Source organism: Cydia amplana, chromosome 12, assembly GCF_948474715.1.
Source record: "Cydia amplana chromosome 12, ilCydAmpl1.1, whole genome shotgun sequence".
Lineage (NCBI taxonomy): Eukaryota > Metazoa > Arthropoda > Insecta > Lepidoptera > Tortricidae > Cydia > Cydia amplana.
Window position 1 is genome coordinate 3,371,726 of NC_086080.1, and position 23,297 is coordinate 3,395,022.

At 37.4% G+C, this 23,297-nt stretch overlaps 1 protein-coding gene across 1 annotated transcript in view; it reads right to left on the reverse strand.

Moving 5' to 3' along the window:
- The window catches only part of LOC134652695 (uncharacterized), a 34,566-nt gene extending 17,034 nt beyond the window's left edge, over positions 1 to 17,532 (reverse strand). The window contains exons 1-14 of the mRNA XM_063507857.1: positions 17,518 to 17,532; positions 15,425 to 15,590; positions 14,982 to 15,173; positions 14,598 to 14,778; positions 14,043 to 14,235; positions 11,070 to 13,252; positions 7,604 to 7,607; positions 5,533 to 5,790; positions 4,543 to 4,728; positions 2,298 to 2,422; positions 1,726 to 1,887; positions 1,501 to 1,590; positions 712 to 925; positions 21 to 146 (exon numbers count right to left, since the gene is read on the reverse strand). Coding sequence (XP_063363927.1) covers positions 21 to 146; positions 712 to 925; positions 1,501 to 1,590; positions 1,726 to 1,887; positions 2,298 to 2,422; positions 4,543 to 4,728; positions 5,533 to 5,790; positions 7,604 to 7,607; positions 11,070 to 13,252; positions 14,043 to 14,235; positions 14,598 to 14,778; positions 14,982 to 15,173; positions 15,425 to 15,590; positions 17,518 to 17,532 — 4,095 coding nt within the window. The remainder of the gene's footprint in view (positions 1 to 20; positions 147 to 711; positions 926 to 1,500; positions 1,591 to 1,725; positions 1,888 to 2,297; positions 2,423 to 4,542; positions 4,729 to 5,532; positions 5,791 to 7,603; positions 7,608 to 11,069; positions 13,253 to 14,042; positions 14,236 to 14,597; positions 14,779 to 14,981; positions 15,174 to 15,424; positions 15,591 to 17,517) is intronic.
- Between the last annotated feature and the right edge of the window lie 5,765 nt (positions 17,533 to 23,297).

Genomic DNA, 23,297 nt, shown 5'->3' on the forward strand with positions numbered 1-23,297 from the left:
AAATACGGCTAGTACCATACCTTATCGTCAATATTTTCCTGAAAGGCACCCACAGGTATCCTGAGAATGTCGGTGTACGCAGTGGTGTGTGCTGACACTCGCACGGGCCGGTGCTCCGTACCTTCTAGCTGCCCGAATATTGAGCCCTGCCAAACGATAATATAGTTTATAGCGTTGGGATAAGGTTTGGATCTGGTCAATCAGTGGTATCACCAATGCAGTCAACAGCAAATGTTTTAGCAGAATATTGGCCCATGGAATATTGCTCGAGTCAATTCTTCTCTATCTGTGTAATTTTTAACCGCCGACCACGTAAGGATTATCAATTTGTCAATGTGGGTTCGAGTCTCACTGTGATGATTAGTTTTTCATTGTGACAGATATTTTGTTTAATTGACCGTAATGTTTTGACTATGGGATCGAATCAGTTTTGTTATTTACGCTGTTTACTGTACAAGTAAAGGCAAAATACAAGCGTTCAATCGTCGTATACCTATTCAAGAAAAAAATATATGCCTGGTTGAAAAAGACTGTACGCCTACATGTCTACAAGAATATAAATGAATTAGTTATAAATGAGATGAAGTAACTTATACTACTGGGTATGTAATAATACTTTGGTTGCAATGGAAAACGCCAATGCTGCGCTGCATGAGGTGTTTTGTCAAACACTTTACGAGTGTGAAATCAAGGTTTGAGATGAAAAATTACCTTTTGAAGAGTAGCCAAAGTTTTCCCTTCGTGAGTGATCACAACCTCGCCTCTATGCACTATGAAGACCCAGGGATTTAGGTCCATTTCCCTCATGACTGGGACATTGGGCAGTAGGAACAGATGGAAATAAACACAGGACAGTTGTTTCATCATTTGCTCGCCTCCTTTTAGTAACGTGTCGAGACCGACGAAGGTTCTGTAAATATGAAATAAGTTTTTGGCAAAAAAAAACGTTTTTGGTACAAGCTTTTATCGCTGACTGTACTTTTCTTCCGCCAGGCAACTAATACTCATCCCTATCAGGAACACAACACTACATACCTAGTACAGTAACATAACAGAGCTGGCCCCGTAGACAACATGCGAATCGCTAACGCTACGTAGCGAACGAAACGCAAAGGTCAGTCTGTGCTGTCACACTAATATGGAAGAGTTATAGAGAGACACAAAGCGATTCGATAGTGAAGCGCAAGCGATCGTCACCTTGGCTAAGCTGCCTGTTATGGCTGTGGTCTTCTGTAAGGAGGTACTTCCCCAAAGGAAGGCTTCTCCAGATTAGGCGAGATGACATTTTGCTTCTCTTTTAATTGGACGAAGTTTAAGGACATACGCGGATCCACGGATTTTAATCTATTATGGAAATGTCATCAAGTATTCTTCTTGTCCCTGTTATTCTCTCCCCCCCTGACCCTATAGTAGATAGATGTGCTTTTGAAAAGGGTAGTACGTGATAGGTTCGGATTGTGGAAATAGTGCTACATATACCGGACATGATTTTATACTTACTGTTTGTGAAAGAAGTGAATGAGATCCTGTCTGAACATGGAGCTGACACGCTTATGTATGAATGTTTCGTATATATTGACGCCCTTAGTTCTGAAAAAGGTAATAAACAATATACCTAAATATAGAGTATCACATGACGGCGTGTGACATTCAAGAGCTCCGGAAAAGAACTAAATGCGTGTTATGAATTGTTTATACAATTGTGAGAGGGCAAGGTATAGGTACCTTATCCACCAATAACTGAAATGCCCCAAAGATCTCTTGATCAGCTTATCGTCCAGCCGCTCTGCGTTGAGAAACTTGTCCAAAGAGCTGAACGCGTGTTGGAAGAGGGTGCTACTCCGGCGGCTCAGCATCAATATCGCCAGGGAGTAACATAAAACACACCTAGAATTACATTATCGACATAAGGTAGAGTCTGTTCGGAAACAGAAGTGTCGTGGAATGTATTTGGCCCCATACATTCCACGACTCTTCTCTTTCAGCACAGACTCTAACTTAATGGTATATATCAACACAAATGTACTTATACTGCCAAAGCGGACTAACCCCTTACCAGGCTGACATTTCAAAAATGACAATCGAATGTCAGTCATCGAAAATAGAACACGTTTGAAGTGCCGTATATGGAATATATATATATCGCTTAGCCTGGTAAACTCTACGACCAAAAGGTGAGGCCCTCTTCACAAGATGAAGCTCGTCACCAATCGATGATGACCACGACCACTCTGTCAAAAATGAACCGACAAAGAGGAAGATGATTGTTATAATGAAATAAATGTTTTTTGACTAACCAATAAACGACGGTAAGGGAATACAACACGACACCCAAAAGCATATCGGTCTCTTTGACGTTAAATAATCCGTAAGAGATACGCAGGAACGCACACTGGGCTACGCTGTAACTCTGTCCAATCAGCTGAAATCAATCGATCAATCAAAATCATTAAGTAAGAAACAACTATAGTTGGATACTAATATTACTAATTTAATTTTTAAGAAGCAAAAAACGTCTGCGACCGATGCTATGAAGAAAACCGCGGGGGGTTGCTGGAGTATCTATCCAGAGGCCGTGAGATCAAGTCTCACCCAAGGCAGTAATTCCACTTTTAAATTTATTCTAAGCTTTATAGTTGGATACGATCAAGAAGCTTAATCCTTTACCAGGCTGACAGTTCAAAAATGACAATCAAATGTCAATCTTCCTGATCGAAAATAGAACACATGATTGAAATGGCGATGGCGTATGTGGGAAATATAATTATACCCCTTAGCCCGGTAAAGGGTGACGTCTAAAATAACATTTGCCCAGTTTGTGCTATCAATAGTTTGGTCCTCTATCAAATTCCATGACTGTACTTGACAAGTTGACACATACCAAAGAGATTTTGAAATAGAGGCGGATTGTCAAATTAAATTATGTAGCTGCAGTAAATTTACTGCCGTCTTTCGAAATAAAATTAAAACTGTTAGAACGTCCATTTGACTTTGATCCTTATTCTGTCACTGATATGTGTTAAGGTAAACGCAGCTATTAACGACCCCTCGAAAAACTGCAGGTATTACCGATCTATTTAGGTAATTAGATGTATTTTCGATACCAGAACCATTTCAGCGGTAGGTAGGTAGACTTCTACAAGCGTTTGTTCCTTGGGTATCGGGTAGGTTAACGTTATTTTGAGTGGTGGTTCGAAAAAAAGATAAATTACGTCAATTACGGCGCGGGTAGCGTGGACGCAGGTTATGTAGTACTGGCGCTTGTACTTTCAAGTAAGTACGTGACTTTTCTGCTTAAGACATTTATTGAAATAATTGACTACTGTACTTTACCTTTTATTACTAAATGTATCAATTCAATTATAAATTCTTGTTTTAACATCACAATTTATCTAAAAAATTACATTGAAAACCATAAAACTTTAAATTAAAATAGAACGGTGATAGCATCACCACTTTTAGTTGTAGCAGCTATCAACGATCCGTAAGTCGGTAACGGCCACAACGTAATGTTTAATTTTTGCGTTATTTTATATTATCATAACATACCAACACAAGTATTTTTATGGACCCGAATAAACTCAAACAATTAGTCTTTTTAAAAATCTATTACCGACATACACTTCATCATCTAGTTTTCTTATTTTAACGCTGTAAAATTACTTATTTTATCACCGATTCAAAGGAATCGGTAATAGTAGTAACTATAAGAAGCTATTTCCGATCGTAGATACATAATTTAATTTTATACTTACTCTTGTGACACGATAGGTACCCATTATTATAAATACACACACTCAAACTGACACAGATCAATCTCCCCAAACTAAGCAATGCGTGAAAATTCCTAGACATTTTCGTTCATATTGGAAATATAAAATATTTACCTTATAAAGTGTTAGAATTTTTTAAAATAATTCACTATGGAAACTATGTCACCACACCTGCCTAGGTATATACATATATGTATAACTATATATATGAGTTTCACTGCTGGGCACATACTTTCTCTTATCAGCTTATCACGATCGGAAATAGCTGCTTAAAAATCGTTAATAGCTTCACAGCTATTATTATGGGTCGGCAATAGTAACAATCGACTCAGTAACTTTATAAATTAATTTTTACATCATAATCCTTTATTTAGGTACAGGTAGCTTTGTAATTACCTTTTATAAACATTAGCATGTAAAAATTGAAAAGTATACTTGGGGGCAACCTGTATACTTAAAAACTATGGTCGATTCTAAAATAGCCTTAAGGGGGGCGTTAATACCTGCATTTACCTTAATTTGTTAAATATCAAAAATTAATGCCATCTTCTCGACACTAGGCCAAAGGTATGGTGCAATCTTTTCGAGCGATGGCGTTATTTTTTGATATATAACAAATTTAACACACTTCAGTGAAAGAATAAGGATCAAAGTCACTTGGCGTTCTAAAAGTTTTAAATTTCTGTCGAAAGATGGTAGTAAATGTACTGTGGCTACATAGTTTACCATGACAGTAACTCTCTATACACCCTATTTTCTTTGTACTTACTAGGTCCATCTGTTTGGGTGAAGGGTCCGGATCAAACTCTATAAATGTCGGTAACCAACAGCCGGGCCGCTTCGTTGTACTGATCAAAGCAAAATGATCATCCCACTCATGCTTGACGCATTCCATTATAAGGTAATGGCTAATGGAGAACATTACTAATATAGGGAAACATTGCCATTTTATTAACTGCAAAAAAATATTATACATACTTTATAAAATGTGTTGTTATCCCCTCATCCGTGGAAAACCCGACAGGCTCGATCAACTTTGGTGCTAGCCCCGATGCATATGTTTTCGTCTGGTAAGACCATTTTTTGATGTTCTCGCGTTTTCACAAAAATAATGTTTTAGTTTAAAAATCACTAATAATTATTTAATGCTAATACTAATGTAGCTTAATTTTGTATGGTAATATTCTACAATAACTAAATCCAAATACAAGAAATACCAATTGTACTGAAAAAAAACAATACCGATTTTTAATTTTTAGACGGGTAGGAATATTTATAACAGTTGTGAAAAGGCTATTATTAGAGAAAGCAACACGGCTCTGCCAATGTACTGACAATTTTGTTTCAAGCCCACGCAGTAGGAGAGGACAATGTGATTAGGACAACGTTTTTGACAAGTATATGTTTTCATCAATAAAAGTCTAATGCAATTTTATTATACCTACGATCAAAATAAACTAGATTAAACATTACTATTATGGTTCCCATTACTGGGTCATTTTATGTTCAGTGTAAAATTTATTAGAATAAACAAAATTGTTGTGTGGAATTAGACGCACTAATTTTCATCGGGGCTCGTATCTTGTATTATTTTCCAAAATTATGATTCAACAGAAAAAATTAGAAAGTTTGAAACCGTAATCGTAACAGTAAAAATGATTGAAACATTGTTTGAAAAAAAATGTACGAGAACATATGATTTTTTTTGTAAGTATAATAAAAACAATTTGAATGAATATAATGTTGAACGACTACATACCAACAGTGCAGACACATTTGCCAATGGAGTATCAGCCAGATAATTAAAATAGCCAAGGATCAAATGCAAACGCGCATATTTGCTTACAGCGTAGATAAGCAAGGCGGTATCTTGTGCGACATGTATGGGCAACGCAGCTGGCAACATGTACCAGGGGATTATGGCAATTATATCGAGGAGGAGACCACGTGTGAAGTAATGGCAGAAGCATTTACGTTTAGAGTAGATAAGAAGACCTCTCTCATCATAATAAGGGGCCTGGAAGAAATAAAATGAAATAAATAACATATATTGGACCATGTAGATTAACTATTTCTTGTTATTATTCTATCCCGTTAGCCAGGGGACGTTAGTAGCATAGTTTGTTAGAAGAAGATGTTAATTCGACTCGCCGGATCCACTTTAGCACGTTACAATTTAAGTATACGAGAATCTGACGAAACAAGAATTCGGCTAATCTGGAACTAACCAAAAGATAATAAATACTTACTAAGCATTTTACTACAATATCAAATGCAGTAAAACAGTCGATCACCGTATTTATCGGTAACAATACTTGTCGTTTCCCGGCTAAACTTCCGCCTGTTATAAAAACATAATATATTAGCAAAGAGAATTTGAAATAGAGGCGGATTGTCAAAGAAAATTATGTAGCCACAGTAAATTCACTGCCATCTCTTGACAAAAGATTAAAACTGTTAGAACTGCATGTATGATATGTGTTAATTTGTTAAATATTGAAATTAACGCCATCTACCCGAGAGTAGGCCAAAGGTATGGCTTTTCGAGCGATGGAAAATTCTCATATGAAAGTTTCTGGGCGTTTTAGTCGCGTCTGCGCTTTATTCTAACAATTTGGTAGTCAATGCATAATTACCCTGTAGAGCAGCAACAATTATGTTTACAGCGACTAAGAAAGCGCGCATTGCCATCCAGTATTTCGTGAACCTAAAGGAAAATTCAAATTTACTGTTCGTACCTATTAATAGGCTTAAAAACCTCTCGTTTTTTGTTTAAACTGCTTTATATACTCATCAAATATGAATAAGAACCCGTTTTAATACCTGTACCGTACCATGCATATAGTAGGAAGTTTGTTGAGAACCATAGATAATAAGAAAGATGCTTGGAAATTTGTAACGACACGTCATAGAAGGGAGAGGTGAAGCAAAATAAGAAGGGGAGACCAATAAGAGCATACAAATACATGAAGTAAAGGAAAAATTCAACGTCGTGTCGTATCATGCTGTGAAGGAAAAAGCAGACGACTAACACACAGTTAGCAGCAATAGTTGCTAAACGGTCGAGGTGTTCAAAATGATCCTGACGCGACTTTATTGTTAAGAGATTAAGAGCGCGTCAAGGTAATTTTGATCATCTCGCCCGCTTAGCAACGTCTGCTGCTGACTGTACAAAATGAAATAAAGGAAAAACTCAACGTGTTTGTGAAGGAAAAAGCAGAGGACTAACATACAGTCAGCAGCAATAGTTGCTAAGCGGTCGAGGTGTTCTAAATGATCTTGACGCGACTTTATTGTTAAGAGAATAAGAGTGCATCAAGGTATTTTTAACATACATACATTTACATACATTTTTAAATACCTATGTATAATGATATTTATGATGCAGGTGGGTGGATCAACTATTTCTTTTTGTTATTCTGTCCGGCCAGCCAAGAGACAATAGTAGCATAGTTTGTTAGAAGACACTGTACACCACCTTCTTCGGGCACGCTTGGTAGACGACCCTCAATGGAAAGGGTTTACGTTTAAGTATCACAAAATAGCGTGTTTGGTGAATTTAAATGCTTAAAAATCAGGTTTTAAAGAGTGACCCAGGAGAATGTAACCATGGCAACGAGTGATAAGAAAAAGTTGATTCACCCAGGTAAAAATATAAAATAGATAATATACCTACATAGGTATATGCCTACCTGACTTATATGCAAAATAGTCCGGAAATAAAATAGCTTACTTAGATCCTGGATGCCTCCAGTTAGACCTGGGCATTTCTTTGGGTTGTTTCATCAATTTCTCCTTTTCTTTAGAAGGTTTTCCGATTTCATTCCAACTGTCCTGAAAATATAATAACAATGTTTTAATTTAACATGTTTGAATAATAAAAATAGTTAATATTACATTATTGTCGAAGTGGGGGATGAAGCAATTTGCAGGCCCGATGAGTATTTGCTTAAACGTAGGACCTAATAGGGGGTATTACTGCAATGTTCTGCCGCCAGAGTGCAGCACTAGCGCCTTTCGTAAACCATAGAGTAACTTATACATACTGTGCCTTAAACTGTTTTTTGACAAGTTTTCACAAACAATAGCATATGACATTGATACATCAAGGTGGTTTATTTACAAAGGGCCTACCGGGAAACGTGAAATCGAAACTTAGCTATCTGCCTCTTTATCGCTCGAATATGTAAGAGTGATAGAGAGGTTAGTATGGTTAGATAACAAAATTTCGACTCTCTCGTTTGCGATAGACCCTTAGATTGTGACGGATTGTGAAAGTGGCGCCCTCTACGCAGAGTTCGCGTAATATTCCCTATTTACAGACCAATTAATACTTACCACCCTTCTTATAGCCACATGTGCTTTCAATAGGTCATTAAATAAAAACTTGAACTTCTCTGTGCACGCCCGGATGTGTAGCCTTTCTATAGGGTATTGGTTTATGACGCGGAAAAAATCGGCTGTACTAATGCATAGCATCTGAAAAATATTTGATAATTGAGAAGAAAAAAGTATGTGAAGAGTTCAGGGACAAACTGATGAACTACGAGGACAACGCCGTCCTCGAAACGTCGGAGGTAAATTTATAACTTAATTTTACGCGATTAAGTCCCGTCGTTGTGCATAATAACCAGTGATCGGTTATTTGGATTCTCCCTCGCGGGATATCAAGTAGAAAAGTTAATATAGATACGACAGTTTCCCGCGATACCGAACAAACCGTACAAAAATAAAACAATTAAATAAGCTAAAAGTATATTAAACAATCCTAACATAAAGACTGATTTAGATTATATAGACGAACATTTTAAGATAATCGAGATTGCACTAAAGAGACTACAGGAACACGATATTTCAATTATTGATGCCTTTGAAATATTCGATGAAGTTCGTACTGTTATAAATTGGAGCTCTAGTTTACCTATACAGAATAAAATGGAAGCGGTCATGGCTCGTAATCCGGACTTAGACGAACTTAGAGTATACGCTCAACAAATTTTAAATAAAACAAAAATAAAATAAAATAAAACAACAATAAAACCATTTGAAATTGTGGACATTGTTTTTCTCAAACTACCTCTCAGTTGAAAGAAGTGTAATTCACTTTTTGATGACGAATTCATTTATTCAAACAATTAACCCGTAGTAACCATATATTAGCTGATAGACACGCGTACTCACTCGCCGAACTTTTATCCAAACGGTACAAAATGTGCCGCTTTGGAGGCAGCAAATGAGCTGTCAGTGTAAACACTTGTGCTCATTTGTTAAATTTAGACAAAATAACGGCGAGTAAGTACTCGTCTATCAGCTACTTAGATGTTTTAAAGTGTAATAAAATAAACACATTGTATTTTTTTGCCTTTTCTAACAACATAAAGCCCTGATTCCCGGGGCATATCCATACTAACATAATGATTGAGGTCGTTCACCCCATGTCGAATCCAAAAAACCGATCACTGACCTATGATTTGGTTTATGACTATAAAATACTTGATTCTGATTCTGATTCTGACTAAGGATGATGCGTTTTAAGAGCCCATCAACGTGTACACTAGCGCTACTGCTAAATAATCGTGATTATTTAAATTTAACGAAAGATATTTATAAAAGGAGGCCGCTACGTACTGTATCTTATATTAAAGTACCTTTTGAATACATCAAGCTAGTTTTTATGTTCCTGCATTCGTCGATATATGAACTCAAAACGAAAACGGCCGTTTTAACTTTGGACGCATAGATTGACGAATCCAGCAACATTAAAACTAGTTAGATGTAGTTAAAAGGTACTTTAATATAAGATACAGTACGTAGCGGCCTCCTTTTTAGGGTTCCGTACCCAAAGGGTAAAAACGGGACCCTATTACTAAGGCTCCGCTGTCCGTCCGTCCGTCCGTCCGTCCGTCCGTCCGTCCGTCTGTCACCAGGCTGTATCTCACGAACCGTGATAGCTAGACAGTTGAAATTTTCACAGATGATGTATTTCTGTTGTCGCTATAACAACAAATACTAAAAACAGAATAAAATAAAGATTTAAGTGGGGCTCCCATACAACAAATGTGATTTTTGACCGAAGTTATGCAACGTTGGGCGGGGTCAGTACTTGGATGGGTGACCGTTTTTTTGTTTGTTTTTTTTTTGCTTGTTTTGCTCTATTTTTTTTGTTAATGGTGCGGAACCCTCCGTGCGCGAGTCCGACTCGCACTTGGCCGGTTTTTAAATATCTTTCGTTAAATTTAAATAATCACGATTATTTAGCAATGGCGCTAGTGTGCATTACACATTACACACCTCACATTCTGTTAGGGATGTGCATGTAACCATAGACGGTTTCCCGAAAAACACCGCCGAGCACGAAACCAGCCTCTCGTCCGGCCCGTAGATTATCTCTGTTACCACTCCTGTCTCCGTCTGGTACTCTTTCATTATGACTCCCTGTGAGAAGATAAACACTTTCAGTGCCGAGTGCCCCATATATAAAATGAACAACAAATTGTGTTGTGGGTACTCAGACAACAAAATATACACCGTGTTTTTTTTTGATTTCCGTTAATTTCAAGGGTGCATTCCTGAGCTTAAATCAAGTAACTTTCTCAAAGACACCGATATTCTAATTAACTCAATTTCGGAGATAATCAATAATTTATTTTTTCCTATAAGGCCTCTACAAGCGTGTACACTTGCCTTAGGGCCGGTTTACATATTGATTAGTGTTTAGAATGAGTTCATACATTTGCTACTAAACTTAAGTACAATCTCGGTCAATCGATGTTCGAAATGACATTGATATGTCACAGATTTCAATTGTTTGGTTGAGTTAAATGTAATGCCCGTGTTACAACAACGCTATATGCTACATTTAATTACTTTATAAACTTATTTTTTTTTTGTAAAACAAAAAAAAAATATTTAAATTAACTATGCCATTTAGTTATCTTAAACGTACTTAACTATACCCTGAAGTTAACGGAATTCAATAAAAACCCGGTGTATAATATATAAATACTTAAATAGGTACATAGAAAACAACCATGACTCAGGAGCAAATATCTGTGTCATCAGTGTTATCACACAAATAAATGCGCTGACCGGGATTCGAACCCGGGGCCATCAGCTTCATAGGCAGGCGCCACCACCCACTAGGCCAGACCGATAATCAAAATATACTTTATAGTTGGGAAAATGACCCCCCATTGCAAAGTTGGACGTTTTGAAGGTATATTGTTAGTCTTGGTTCCAAATTGTTTAGTAAACCCTTTGCGAAGTCAATAGGTATTAAATTGTAGTGAGTAGAACATAAAAAGAAAAATATTTACATTGACAAGCCAGCATACGTCCTTTACTGTCACACCAGTTAACAATATTGTCGAGTTTTTTGGTAAAATTGTAAACTTTGCTATATGGGCGAGTTCCTTGATAAGAGCTGGATTGGCCCCGACAAAAGCCTTGCACATCATGATGATGTTGGAAGCTATCTCACCATGAGCCTTCCAATATATATCATAGGGTTCATGTCGGAGCAGGGTTGTATCAGTCATCTCTAAATTCCTGTTGTGCCTCCAGTGACATAACACGTACTTGGCCAGGCGATTCCACAACTCCGGATGAATATTCTGGCGTTTAAATTTATGCTTCAAATGTATTGCAAAGAACAAGTAATTGGAAGTGTTTATGTTCCTCAAATAATTTACAGCGATCAAACGGCCGGCGCAGTATGTTGCTATTATCAAACTCAGGTAGTCGAAAACTACTCTGATACCCAGTTCTTCAAGCGAAATAGGCCACGATTTAACATACAAATCCCGAAAGGTCCACGTCAAACAAGCGGCAAACATTTTAGAAGGTGATGGGTCACAGAAGGCTTTTGTTCCACAAAGTGATTTGCCAAAAAAGTACCTTATACGTAACTTCGGTACAATTTTTGTAAGCGAGAGCACAAAATAACCACTTACATAAAGGAAGGAAATATAAAGTAGCATAGGTGGATAAACACTTAAGCTTGGATCTCTGTTCACATTCTTAATAGTGTCGTCAATGAAAAATACTAAATAAACTTTAATCAGCCTATTGAACTGACAGATTGAGTATAGTTCAGGTTTTCCTATAATGACGACGAAATCCTCCAACCAAAGACTTGCCAGAACATTAAGAATGAATGTCCAACTCTTGCAGCGCTTGAACATTACTGACGCAAAGTTGGATAGTAGTTGTTCTTGTTCCTCTATGGCTGTTAATAAACACAAACAAACATCAGCAATATATACCATGTTTGTCCACGCTTGGAAATGACGAAAATAATCCGGTTTTATAGATAAAGGCAAAAGCGGTGGATAAAGGATTAAAACAAGAGCGACAGTGACACGAACAATTCTGTTCCAAATTATTATGAAGTTCGAATCAGGCACGAGTATCCATGGAAACTGACAGTTAGCGAACATGGACTGCCTTTGCAACTGTGCATCAGGACATAAGACTAGTTGGCCGATATATTTTGAACAGTGATAAGCAGCCTCTTCAGGAGGTATTACAAATATTGACTCTGACTTTTTCGTCGCGTTTTTCCATTTTGAAATCGCTTCATGTAATTCCCACCAGCGTCTTTTGATCCAAGCGACTCCTTCATCTTCTGCTCTATCCAACCCCCTTACATGCTGCTTGCAGGTATGAAGAGTCCTAGCATGCTGTATTTTACTCTTTATACGCTCCATAATTTTTTTACGATCTTCTGGGAATTTGGTCAAAGCTTTTAAAATATCCTTCCGAGTAAAGAAATACATTTCGCAGTAAGTCAGACAGCGGACGATTACAGTTTTTGTGACCGTAGGAGGCATAAAGAAATTAATGTCTCCAAATAGAGTTCCGCCTGACACAGAAAGTAAAGAAGTGGTGCCATCCTCTGCGGATATCAATTGAACTATTCCAGATTTGAGGTAAAACAAGTGAGAGCGAGAGTGGGGACTCGCAAAAAAAACTTCTTTGGGTAATTTGAATTCAAGGTGTGTCAGATCACAGATCCAGTGAATGAAAGGTAAAGAAACCCGTCTCAACGTGGGACTGTGATGGAAAATGGGCCACGTGAGATCCTTCTTTATGTCAAGTCGTAAATGTCTAGGAAACTCAAGAATAAGTTCAGGAATTGTTGTGATGCCGCGACGTTTATTCCACGCTAGGTTATAAAAGTTGCTAACGTCAACATACGCTCCGGGATGGTGGCTTTTTCTTTTTGTTTCTGCTACAATTTTTTGGACTCGCGGGAAAAATTCGAAGCTTCTTCGCAGTCTTAACTGCGCCTCGGCAAATGACTTGGGATATGCGATAAACGTATAGATCGAAAATGTGATTAACATAAAGAAAGCCACACAATAGTACGTTGTGATGTTGCTTGGCTTGGTGTCGCTCGACAGATCCCGTAAACCGTAGGATAACACTAATAACATGGAGCTCATATACCTCGCGTATTCTGTACTCGTCTCATTCATCTGCAAGAAAACACTAAATTTAAAATGAATATAATAAACCCTGTCATTAGAATACCTAGGAATTAACAATTTGTCAAAACGTGTGAGCTGTATTATTTTAAGTTTCAGTTTCATTTATTTTGTTAAATGTTAAATACTGAATAAAAAGTTACCGCATCCTCCGTTGGCTGAGACCGGAATCGAACCAGCGATCTCAGCCTACGCGGCTAACGCTCTGACCAAAAAAATTACCAAATATTGCATAGGATTGAGAATTTGGTCCGGGCACTGCTGTGACCGGAAGGCCTAGTGATCAGCGCGTTAACCGCATAAGCTCAATACGTCGGTTCAATTCCAGCCTCAGCCACCTGTTCATATGTTTTTGGTAAAAAAGTAATATTGCAATAAGTTTTTTGTCAAAAAAAATATTTTTGAAACAAGCCGCCGACTGTACTTTTCTTTCAACATACAACTAATACGATTACAAAAAACGCAAACACAACGAGGTTCTGTTTTGTTATTATAACCTCCGGTGGCCATCATGAGATCAGATCTATGGTACCATAATATTGTATTGTGAGCCAACTTAAAGTGTCATTCTATGGAACTTGCTAACTATGTAAACAAAAGTCACTGGTAAATTTATCATGACAGACAATTTCAATATGGTGGTTTGTTTACATAGTTAGCAAGTTCCATAGAATGACACTTTAAGGTATGTAGGTATGTGAAATTTCAGCTCAATCGAACAATGGTACGTGCGTCTAATTTAGCTTGCAAGATTATACCCAAACAAACATAAAATACATACCTGACTTATCAAGTATTTCCGCCAATCGTATAAATCGCTAATGCCTATTCCGTATGGTTTCCGGTAAGTTATTAATATGAAAACGCATGCTATGACATTAGTGAACACCAACAGTAATAGAGTGTAACCAATAACCAAGTTCCAGAAACTATGTGTAGTTGATAGTGAAAAATACTCATTGATACTGTAGACTCTGTAATAGAAAGTAATCAAATAATTTAAATATTTAGATAGTTTGACCGAGGCACTACATTTTTAGTGTTTCGTACAAAACTTTACAATGTTCACGGAACACTTATGGGATCACTTCGGTCTTGCAAATCAGGTACGAGTAAATGCGTTTTTTATAATTACTTTTCACATGTCTTCTTATTTCTTCATTTCTTCTAATATACATACACTGCCATAATTATTATTTACTCTAAAACATATTTTATTCTAAGAAAAGTGGGTTACGTTAGAAGCTCCCATGCTCCCATGAGCCGTGGCAAAATGCCGGGACAACGCGAGGAAGATGATGATGATTGTATAAAGAGAGAAAGAGAAGATACTCACACAATGATGTCAATAAAATTGATCACATTCGGCCAAACCCTTATAGGAGGACAGAGCTCCGATGTCAGAAGTCTATGGATCGGGAGCAAAGAAATAATATCGAGCATTAAGTACAGTTTAGGCTTCGGAGGGTGCTCCCGTCGCTTAGCAACGTCCGCAAGTCTGATATGAAAAAAAAAATCTACATATTTTACCGTGAAATGTATTTATTACTATCCTATTATATACTGAAAGATTTACATAAATTGGTTTAGTTATTTAGTATTTATAGTAAAAAAAGTATTCTTGAACCTTAATTAGGCCACTCAGCAAGCTTCGTGGCCTCGACTGAAAAGCTCTCTATTATATCACGATAGCATAAAATACTATTGTAGAAAATGTATTAAATGAAGAGCAAAGATGACAAAAAAGTAACAAACCTGTGAACAATATGAAGTAGAGTGTCAAGTGCATAGATGACGTCACAGAAATACTCGTGGAGGTACTTTATGATGACCAAATAAACATTCGTGTTCATCATATCGCTGCAGTGTATCGGATAAAGGGAGTCTATAACGGTCTGTAAAAATAAACGAACTTATATTTATTTATTTCTATACAAACAATAATGATCAATGCATAATCAGGGGGACGTCATGTTTTTTTTATTGCTGGTTACAGATTAATGTTCATTCACTGGGTTTTGCGTTGTTCATTCACTAGTTTTTATGTTCATTTACTAGGTTTTAGGGTATTTTCTGTTAAATTCTTCTATAATTCTAATTCTATGACACAACTATACATACTAATGTATGGAATTCGTTGTACTTGTGGAATTCTTTAGTGACTTACCAGATTTATCTTCACGAGCACAGCAATGAGAACCGTGAGACGGAATACCGGGTGAAAGGGAAGGAAGATGATGTTTATCCACTCCAAGCTGTCAGCCTCATCATCGTCTTCCTCGTTGTCTTTATCATCATCATCTTGGTAAGCATTTCTTGGTACTGCTTGCTAGAGACGAAATGTTTATTTCGTTCAATTTTTAGATTAACAAATGTTAGAGACTGTGCGGAAAGAGAAGAGTCGTGGAATGTATGGGGCCCAATACATTCCACGACTCTTCTCTTTCCGAACAAACTCTACCTATACTGAATGGACCAAAATATCCTTGAATCTGTTTTAGTATTATTTTAATGTATTTAAAGTTGACCTTTTGAACGCCAAGAACACCTAAAGTCGTTGTCACTAGTCGTGCCCACAGCGCCAATAACAAGTACAGGTGTTATAGCCAACGCTGTAAAAGTAACCTTCACACTTTCAAGTAACGTTTACATTCGCTCCCACGGGAGCTAATAAGGTATTTTTATATTTGTGAGATAGAGCGTAAGTAAAAAAAGTTAACAAATTTTCATTGAAAATTAAAACTACAATCGTTAAACTGATAGAAAAAGTATTATTTTCAAAATATTCCCCTTTGACATCTACAGAGAGCGAAACTTTGGTGCCGATGACAGACGTATGACGTCAAGCTAAATACAGAGTGTTGTTATTAGAGATGCCACGAATATTCGGCAACAATTCGGTATTCGGCCTATTCGGCCTATTCGGCCACTTTGCCGAATATTCGGCCGAATGTTACACCTACACCTACTTAAAACTTGCACCTACTTAAAAAGAAAAATCGCACAATAAAAATAACCAAAAACTATGTAGGTATATTTAGAATGTGTTCTTGGAAAGTTGTTGAATACGAAGACCCTATTTTAAGCATTTGTTGATTAAAAAACATTTTATTTTTATCATTAGTCTGTTTTGTTTGACTCTATTCATTCATGCTGTTCAACAAAAATATACATATCTTAGCTAACGTCATTCTAACGTTGAGCTTTGTTAGCGATCAGTTTTGATAATAATTGTGACTCAAAATGTTCGCATGTCATGCCGAATATTCGGTCGCCGAATATTCAGTATTCGGTATTCGGCCAAAACCACTATTGAGGTGTTACAATGTTGTTTTAAAAAAACATCCTAGGTATATGCGACTTAACGTCATAATGACGTCACCGGCACCAGAGTTTCGCTCTCTGGACATCTACTATGAAACCGCAAAGCGAAAAAAAAAACCGGCCAAGTGCGAGTCGGACTCGCGTACGGAGGGTTCCGCACCATCAACAAAAAATAGAGCAAAACAAGCAAAAAAACGGTCACCCATCCAAGTACTGACCCCGCCCGACGTTGCTTAACTTGGGTCAAAAAACACGTTTGTTGTATGGGAGCCCCACTTAAATCTTTATTTTATTCTGTTTTTAGTATTTGTTGTTATAGCGGCAACAGAAATACATCATCTGTGAAAATTTCAAATGTCTAGCTATCACGGTTCGTGAGATACAGCCTGGTGACAGACGGACGGACGGACGGACGGACAGCGGAGTCTTAGTAATAGGGTCCCGTTTTTACCCTTTGGGTACGGAACCCTAAAAACACGTCGGTGACAAACAAGTATAATACTCGTATTAATTATTATTGCCTGCTTGGCGGTAAGTGGTTACTGTATATGGACATCAACAGTACTTAGGTTTCATATTTACTTCAAAGAAAGAAAGCCTAACCGAGAACATAATAATAATAACAATAACAATATTTTTATTCATAATTAAAGTTTAGCAGGAAGGTTACATTGAACCCCGCACTAGGCATGGCCTGTATCGCGGGGGTCATGACTCATGATCAACACGAGTTACCAGAAGTAAAATTTATAATTATACTAAACATAAGAATAGGAATTATTTAGGAAAGAGAGAGGAGTGTGTACTTGTATATGTGTAAGGTTGTTGTGAGGAGGTAGTGAAAAGTGTGTATTATAAGAAAGGGGATTTTCATTGATTATCTTGTTAGATTAATCCTGAATGAAAATTGTAAATATAAGTAAGTAACTTACTTGTCGCGTTCCCATTTATTCGCCTTAATGTACTTACGTAATATAAGTATATACTATCTTTATCTACTTCTTATTCTAGCACTGTTCTCGCCGAGTTTTTTGCTTCCAAGCTGTCTTCTTGATGCCTGTCAAAATTTTATTTTTACTGCATTTTTTTTTTAGCTCTGAATTTTAGCAGAAAGTAGGTTTGTTAAGTTTAAATCTGAAGCTTAAGTATGAGTTGTTTATTTTTTATTCATATTGAAAAAATACAAGTACGAGCGCAAGTCATAATATTTTTCTTTTTCGGAAAACAAATGTTATTTAATTATTTACTCGTAGTACCTAATTCCGAAGATGCTCATTTAGTACATGTCATAGTTTAAACCCACAACGTCCTATTTGGTCTTGCTGAGTCACCTTCAACACTTTCTTTATCGCTCACTATTAGCGACCCGCCCGCCCCGGCTTCCCACCCCACGGGTTAACAAATTTTACATAAACCTTCCTCTTGAATCACTCTATCTACTTATTAAAAAAACCGCATCAAAATCCATTGCGTGCTTTTAAAGATCTAAGCATACATAGAGACAGACAGACAGCGGAAAGCGACTTTGTTTTATACTATGTAGTGATTTCATATCAAATTGCATTTATTTATAATGTCTTTCATCATAAATTAAAAACCACCTTTTATGATGCAATTAGAATTCTCTGTTTACAATCAGCCCTCAACATGCAAATGATTCGAGTCGGCGATAGAAACCAAAACAGAAAAAAAGTTAATTAAGTTCTTTTGAGAGTGTAGTCGCCTTTTGTCCATCAAGTCAATTATGCTTTGAGAAAAAAAGAAAAACCTCCCTCGACGGGACACTTGAAGTATTAATTTGTGTATAATTTCTGTTTCTCGCCAACGTTTCGCGTTTGTAAGTTGGTTGAAATTAATAAAATATTTTCCTAATGAACTAAAAGAAAAATTTACAGCCGGAATGCCTGCAATGGAATACTTTCTCCAGAGTATTTTTACCGATGGAAATTTATTTTGAGGTCCCTGGAAGATCCATTTAACTGAGTTACTATTACAGATATAATTGGTCCATTATAAAAAAAAAGCTTTTTTTATTAGGGTCAAAGACAACTTCGACGAAATAAGGACCACCGTAATTTTTCTATTTTATTTAGGTAAGTACTATTAAAATCTTGACCGTTAAAGTAAATCTTGACCGACTCAATTAAATACACAACTTCACACTTCTCTTTTCCAAAAACTGTATCATATTCTTTAATGTCACTTAATATCTTAAGCTGTGTAGCATGCTATAGTTAGCTTAGAAATCTATCACAAAGTTAAAGCTAAGTCACACGACACACGTACAATCGGACATATCCTTGCTAATAAGATTATTCTTGAGCAAACGCTGTACGATGTTTAGTTAGTACTCCACAAACAAGCTTAGCCGGGCTAGCACATGATTGGCGCGACAGTATCTCGCGGCGAGATAGACTACCCGTCCCTCTTTTATTAACATAGTTAGAAAAAGACGGGTAGTCTATCTCGCCGCGAGATACTGTCGCGCCAATTATGTGCTAGGGGTGCTGGACGAAACATAATGGTAAGCCTCAGAATGCAAGGCAACAGATGTGATAGTGCCGCAGTTGCAGCTTTCTAACCGTCTCTTTGCGCATAAACGTCTCTATAAGTATGTAAAATAAAAAATCCACACTAATCCAACATTTCGCATATATATCTCTTCACGCTTAAACCGCTGAACCGATTAAGTTGAAATTTGTTATAGAGATATTTTGAGTCCCATGGACGGTCATAGGATAGTTTTTATGTCGAAAGTCGTCCCTAATGAGGGTGAAAGGGGGGGGGGGGGGGTGGAAATGAGAAAAGTAATGAATTGCCTCTTAATTAGTGTAAGCAATTAAGCATATTATGCTCAAAATGATTGCATTTTGAATTGATCCAGGCGCGATACTTACTCTATCTGCTGGAAGCCTGGAACTCATTCCACGCAGACAAAGTCGCGGGCAAAGCTTGTAAATAAATAAATACTTATTATGGGACAGTTTGACAAATCGATTTAGTCCCAGAGTAAGCTCAAAAAGGCTTGTGTTGTGAGTACTAGACGACTAACAGACGTTCGACGTGTTGCCTCTCTGTCGCACTTTTAAATTCGTACATAAGTGTGCCAGGGAGGCAACACGTCGAACGTGGTTCGCGGTAGGCCCTCAGGTCGTTATCAAACTAGTAAAAATCCTTTTTACGGTTTCATATTTCAGAAGGAATAAAACTGAACCCTGATACATATTAGGTTCGGTACCTAGGTTCAGATTTTACTTGTGTTTTTGTCTGATCGCCCGTCTGTCACAGATATCTCCGAAACTACTGAATTTATATATGTAGTTGAAACTTGGTACACAAATATAAATCTGTAACTCAAAGAGGGACGTGTAACGATAATGTAAACACAAACATTTTGAACATGCCACTTTTGGGAAGGAGATGAATAAAAGTTATGAAAATTATTATCAACAAAATTTTTTTTCTTATTCGTACAGAATTTTTATAGCAACTTCAGTGTGGTTCACAAAATGCTTGCAAGAAATGGCTTAGAAAACATCAAGGAACAAACACTAATGAAACAATTTAATTAAGATAATGGATTCCCACGGCTTTTGGCTCCGCAAAGGGTAAGGTTTCTTTTCACCATTGATACTTATGCGGGCCAAATCACTATTCATTAGCACCATGGTTAATTACTTAGTGAGTAGTGAGTGTGATGTGGGCTTTTTGGTTCGGTTAGAGCAAAGTCCAAAGGGTTAGGTCTGGTTTTCGCTGTTGTCTTATCATGCGTGTTATAATGTCGCGTCAAAATTACGAAACCAATTTAATTAGGTAATGAAGTGTCGGTCGTATTAAATATATTAGAAACGGGTCACTCACGTATTTTAAGTCGAAAAACGCTCGACATGTTTCACTTCGTACCGAGAACATGTCGAGCGTTTTTCGACTTAAAATACGTGAGTGACCCGTTTCTAATATATTTAGTATGTCTTTGTCTCACGGAAGTTTTGTTATTAAAGTGTCGGTCGATTTGTTTTTGTGGCCCGAGCGACTTAAGGATGACTCACGCTAGAACGGACCGGGTCTGGGCTGAGGCTTCCGACACTTCGTTTTCTATGACGGGTGATCGGTAATCACGTGATGCCACAGACCAACATGATGCTGTCTATAGAAAACTGAAGTGTCGGACGCCTCGACCCCTTTCTAGCGTGAGTCATCCACTTTAAAGTGACTTCCAAAAATAAAGTTGTATACTTACATATTTCATACTTTTTAGATTTACCCAATCCCAATACCACTTGAACCTTTTTATGCCTGCGTCTGTCTGTCCGTCTGTCCATCCGCGGTTAAATGGATGCCGTGAGGTTCCAGGAGCTAGTAAAAGGTTAAACATTTCTAAGAACTATTTGCTCCTCACAGGGAAAGGCCATCATCGGGTAATAGTTTCGAACTCAAAGATTTGGGGGAAATTTTTGAAAGGCCTCCTGCTACATCTTTTGCGTCAAATTACTTTGCTACAACTTCACATCAGTTTTTAAAGGATAGTCTTTACGAGCTTGTGTGGTGAAATGCTTTTACCATCAACTTTTACGTATAGGTATCCGGTAATTCTTGCATTCAAAGTGCTTTTACAATGTCTCTATTGTAAAGTAGGATGTCGTAACAATCATCGATATCGTAAACCAGTCCAAGTATTCTCATTGCTAGTGGTATTTCACTCAATTTGGGCGCTCGACTCACGACTGCTGTTTGTAGACCATGTTTCCCACCCAGGACAGCGCCCCATAGCCCCGCACCGTACTGGATCAGCGAATGCACTGTAGCAAAATAGCATGAGCGCGCGACCTCATGCGAAGGGGGAAGTAGGGGCTCATTTCAATTCCTCGGGCATCATCCTGTCTCACTCGAGGAACCGTTGGAACTTGCCACCCTCCGGCCAAAATTCTTCTTTGGTCGCTAGTTAGTCGTATACTCGTACAGAAATACAGACTTTATTGGTAAAATATAAACATGGTACATTTCACACGTCATAAACTTAAGGTATATCTGCACGAGGATATGTACTTGGTGAGGAACAGAAGCCTATGGAGAAATCTGATCTTCAACAAAAGGACATGATGTCACGATCCTCAGCATTGAGGGAACGACTGAAGAAGAAGAAGAAGACTAACGGCCTGGCCACGACTTTGCGTGACTGGTTTCGGCTAAGGCGACAACCATAGGTTGGAGCGAGACACAGCGATCGGACCTTTCGTTCCCACTTATGGTTGCCGCTTTAGCCGAAGCCAGTCGCGCAATGTCGTGGGTCAGGCCGTTATCGCGACCTCAGTACAAATCCTGTATTCACCAATTTACATTTCGAAGTCCTCAGACTTTTTAAAGTAATGGGTCTTGATTGTTGGTAGACCATGTACCTATTCGGGCTGCTATTGGAATAGTTGTTCGAATGCTTTACGATTGAACGTACTTTTGATTTTAAAGTTATTCCGAAAGATAAAATGGTTTACGAGATCCGAGTCGTAAAATTACATTGAGACGATGTTTTGTTTGTAACATAAGTACTTGTGTATTTATGTAATATGTAATTAAAATCATATCAACCACTTATTTTTTTTTAATCTAGTTCTTTTTTTACACATAAGATTATGAAAATGGTTTTACATGTGTGTCTGTTTTTTTAAATTAATTAATTACAAACAAAAAAATATCAATCGAAAATGTAAACATACATATTTTTTCAAGCTTCTAAGTTTCTAAACGCAAAGTAATATTTACGTACCTAAAGTGGTAAATTTAGGTTACCTACATTTTTGCCAGCGGATGCCAGTTTAGGTGAGTAACTCTAATATATTCTTGATAATTGTATTACTATATTCTGTGGAACAGAAAGCTGAAAGTTCCAGAGACGGAACGGCAGTCTCTTTCATACGTATCAAAACATACGTTAACAATAATAGCTCAGCGATGCCAGCACTACTAATTGTATTCTTGTGTGACAAAAACCACTAGGGATACTCACCCGAAGATTAACTTCAACCAGCGGCAAGGCTGTACTAGAGAAGGATAACAACGCCAACTTGTTACTGATTTTCTTATTTTGATACGACCTTGAAGACTCACGCTGATTGGTGAATGCGAAGACGATTATCAAGGTCGTATCGAAACCGGTTCAAACCTAACAAGTTGTTAAATCTGAATCGGACTTTCGGTTGAATGGGTACGGTGAGCACTGAGCATCAAAATTAGGGGATCAAACTACGCATCAAAATGTAGATAATCTTTTTCTCATAACTTACCGAACAATTTTGAAATTCAACCGAAAATCTCTTTGAAGTTATAAATATAGGTGACAATTTTCATAAGCACATAGCAAACATGCAAAAAGAGTATGTAAAGCACACGGGTCACGCGATTTTATAGGTTATCAGTCTTCTTTCTTCACTGGCCTCTGTTTCAACAAACCCTGTTGCCATCGTTTATATTTTTATCTTTTCTTAGCAATAATAATAAACCAGAGATATAAAATCTTCCCTCTATTGTGATGCAATAAATTGTACCAATATCATGGGATATGGGCATAAAGCGGTGCATGCAATAAGTCATAAAATTTGTACCTACTGGTCGGTATTCGGAAAACCATTTCATTTTTCCGATATTTATGGACTTATTGGTCCAGCTAGAGTCTGTGCGGAAAGAGAAGAGTCGTGGATTGTATTGGGCCCCATACATT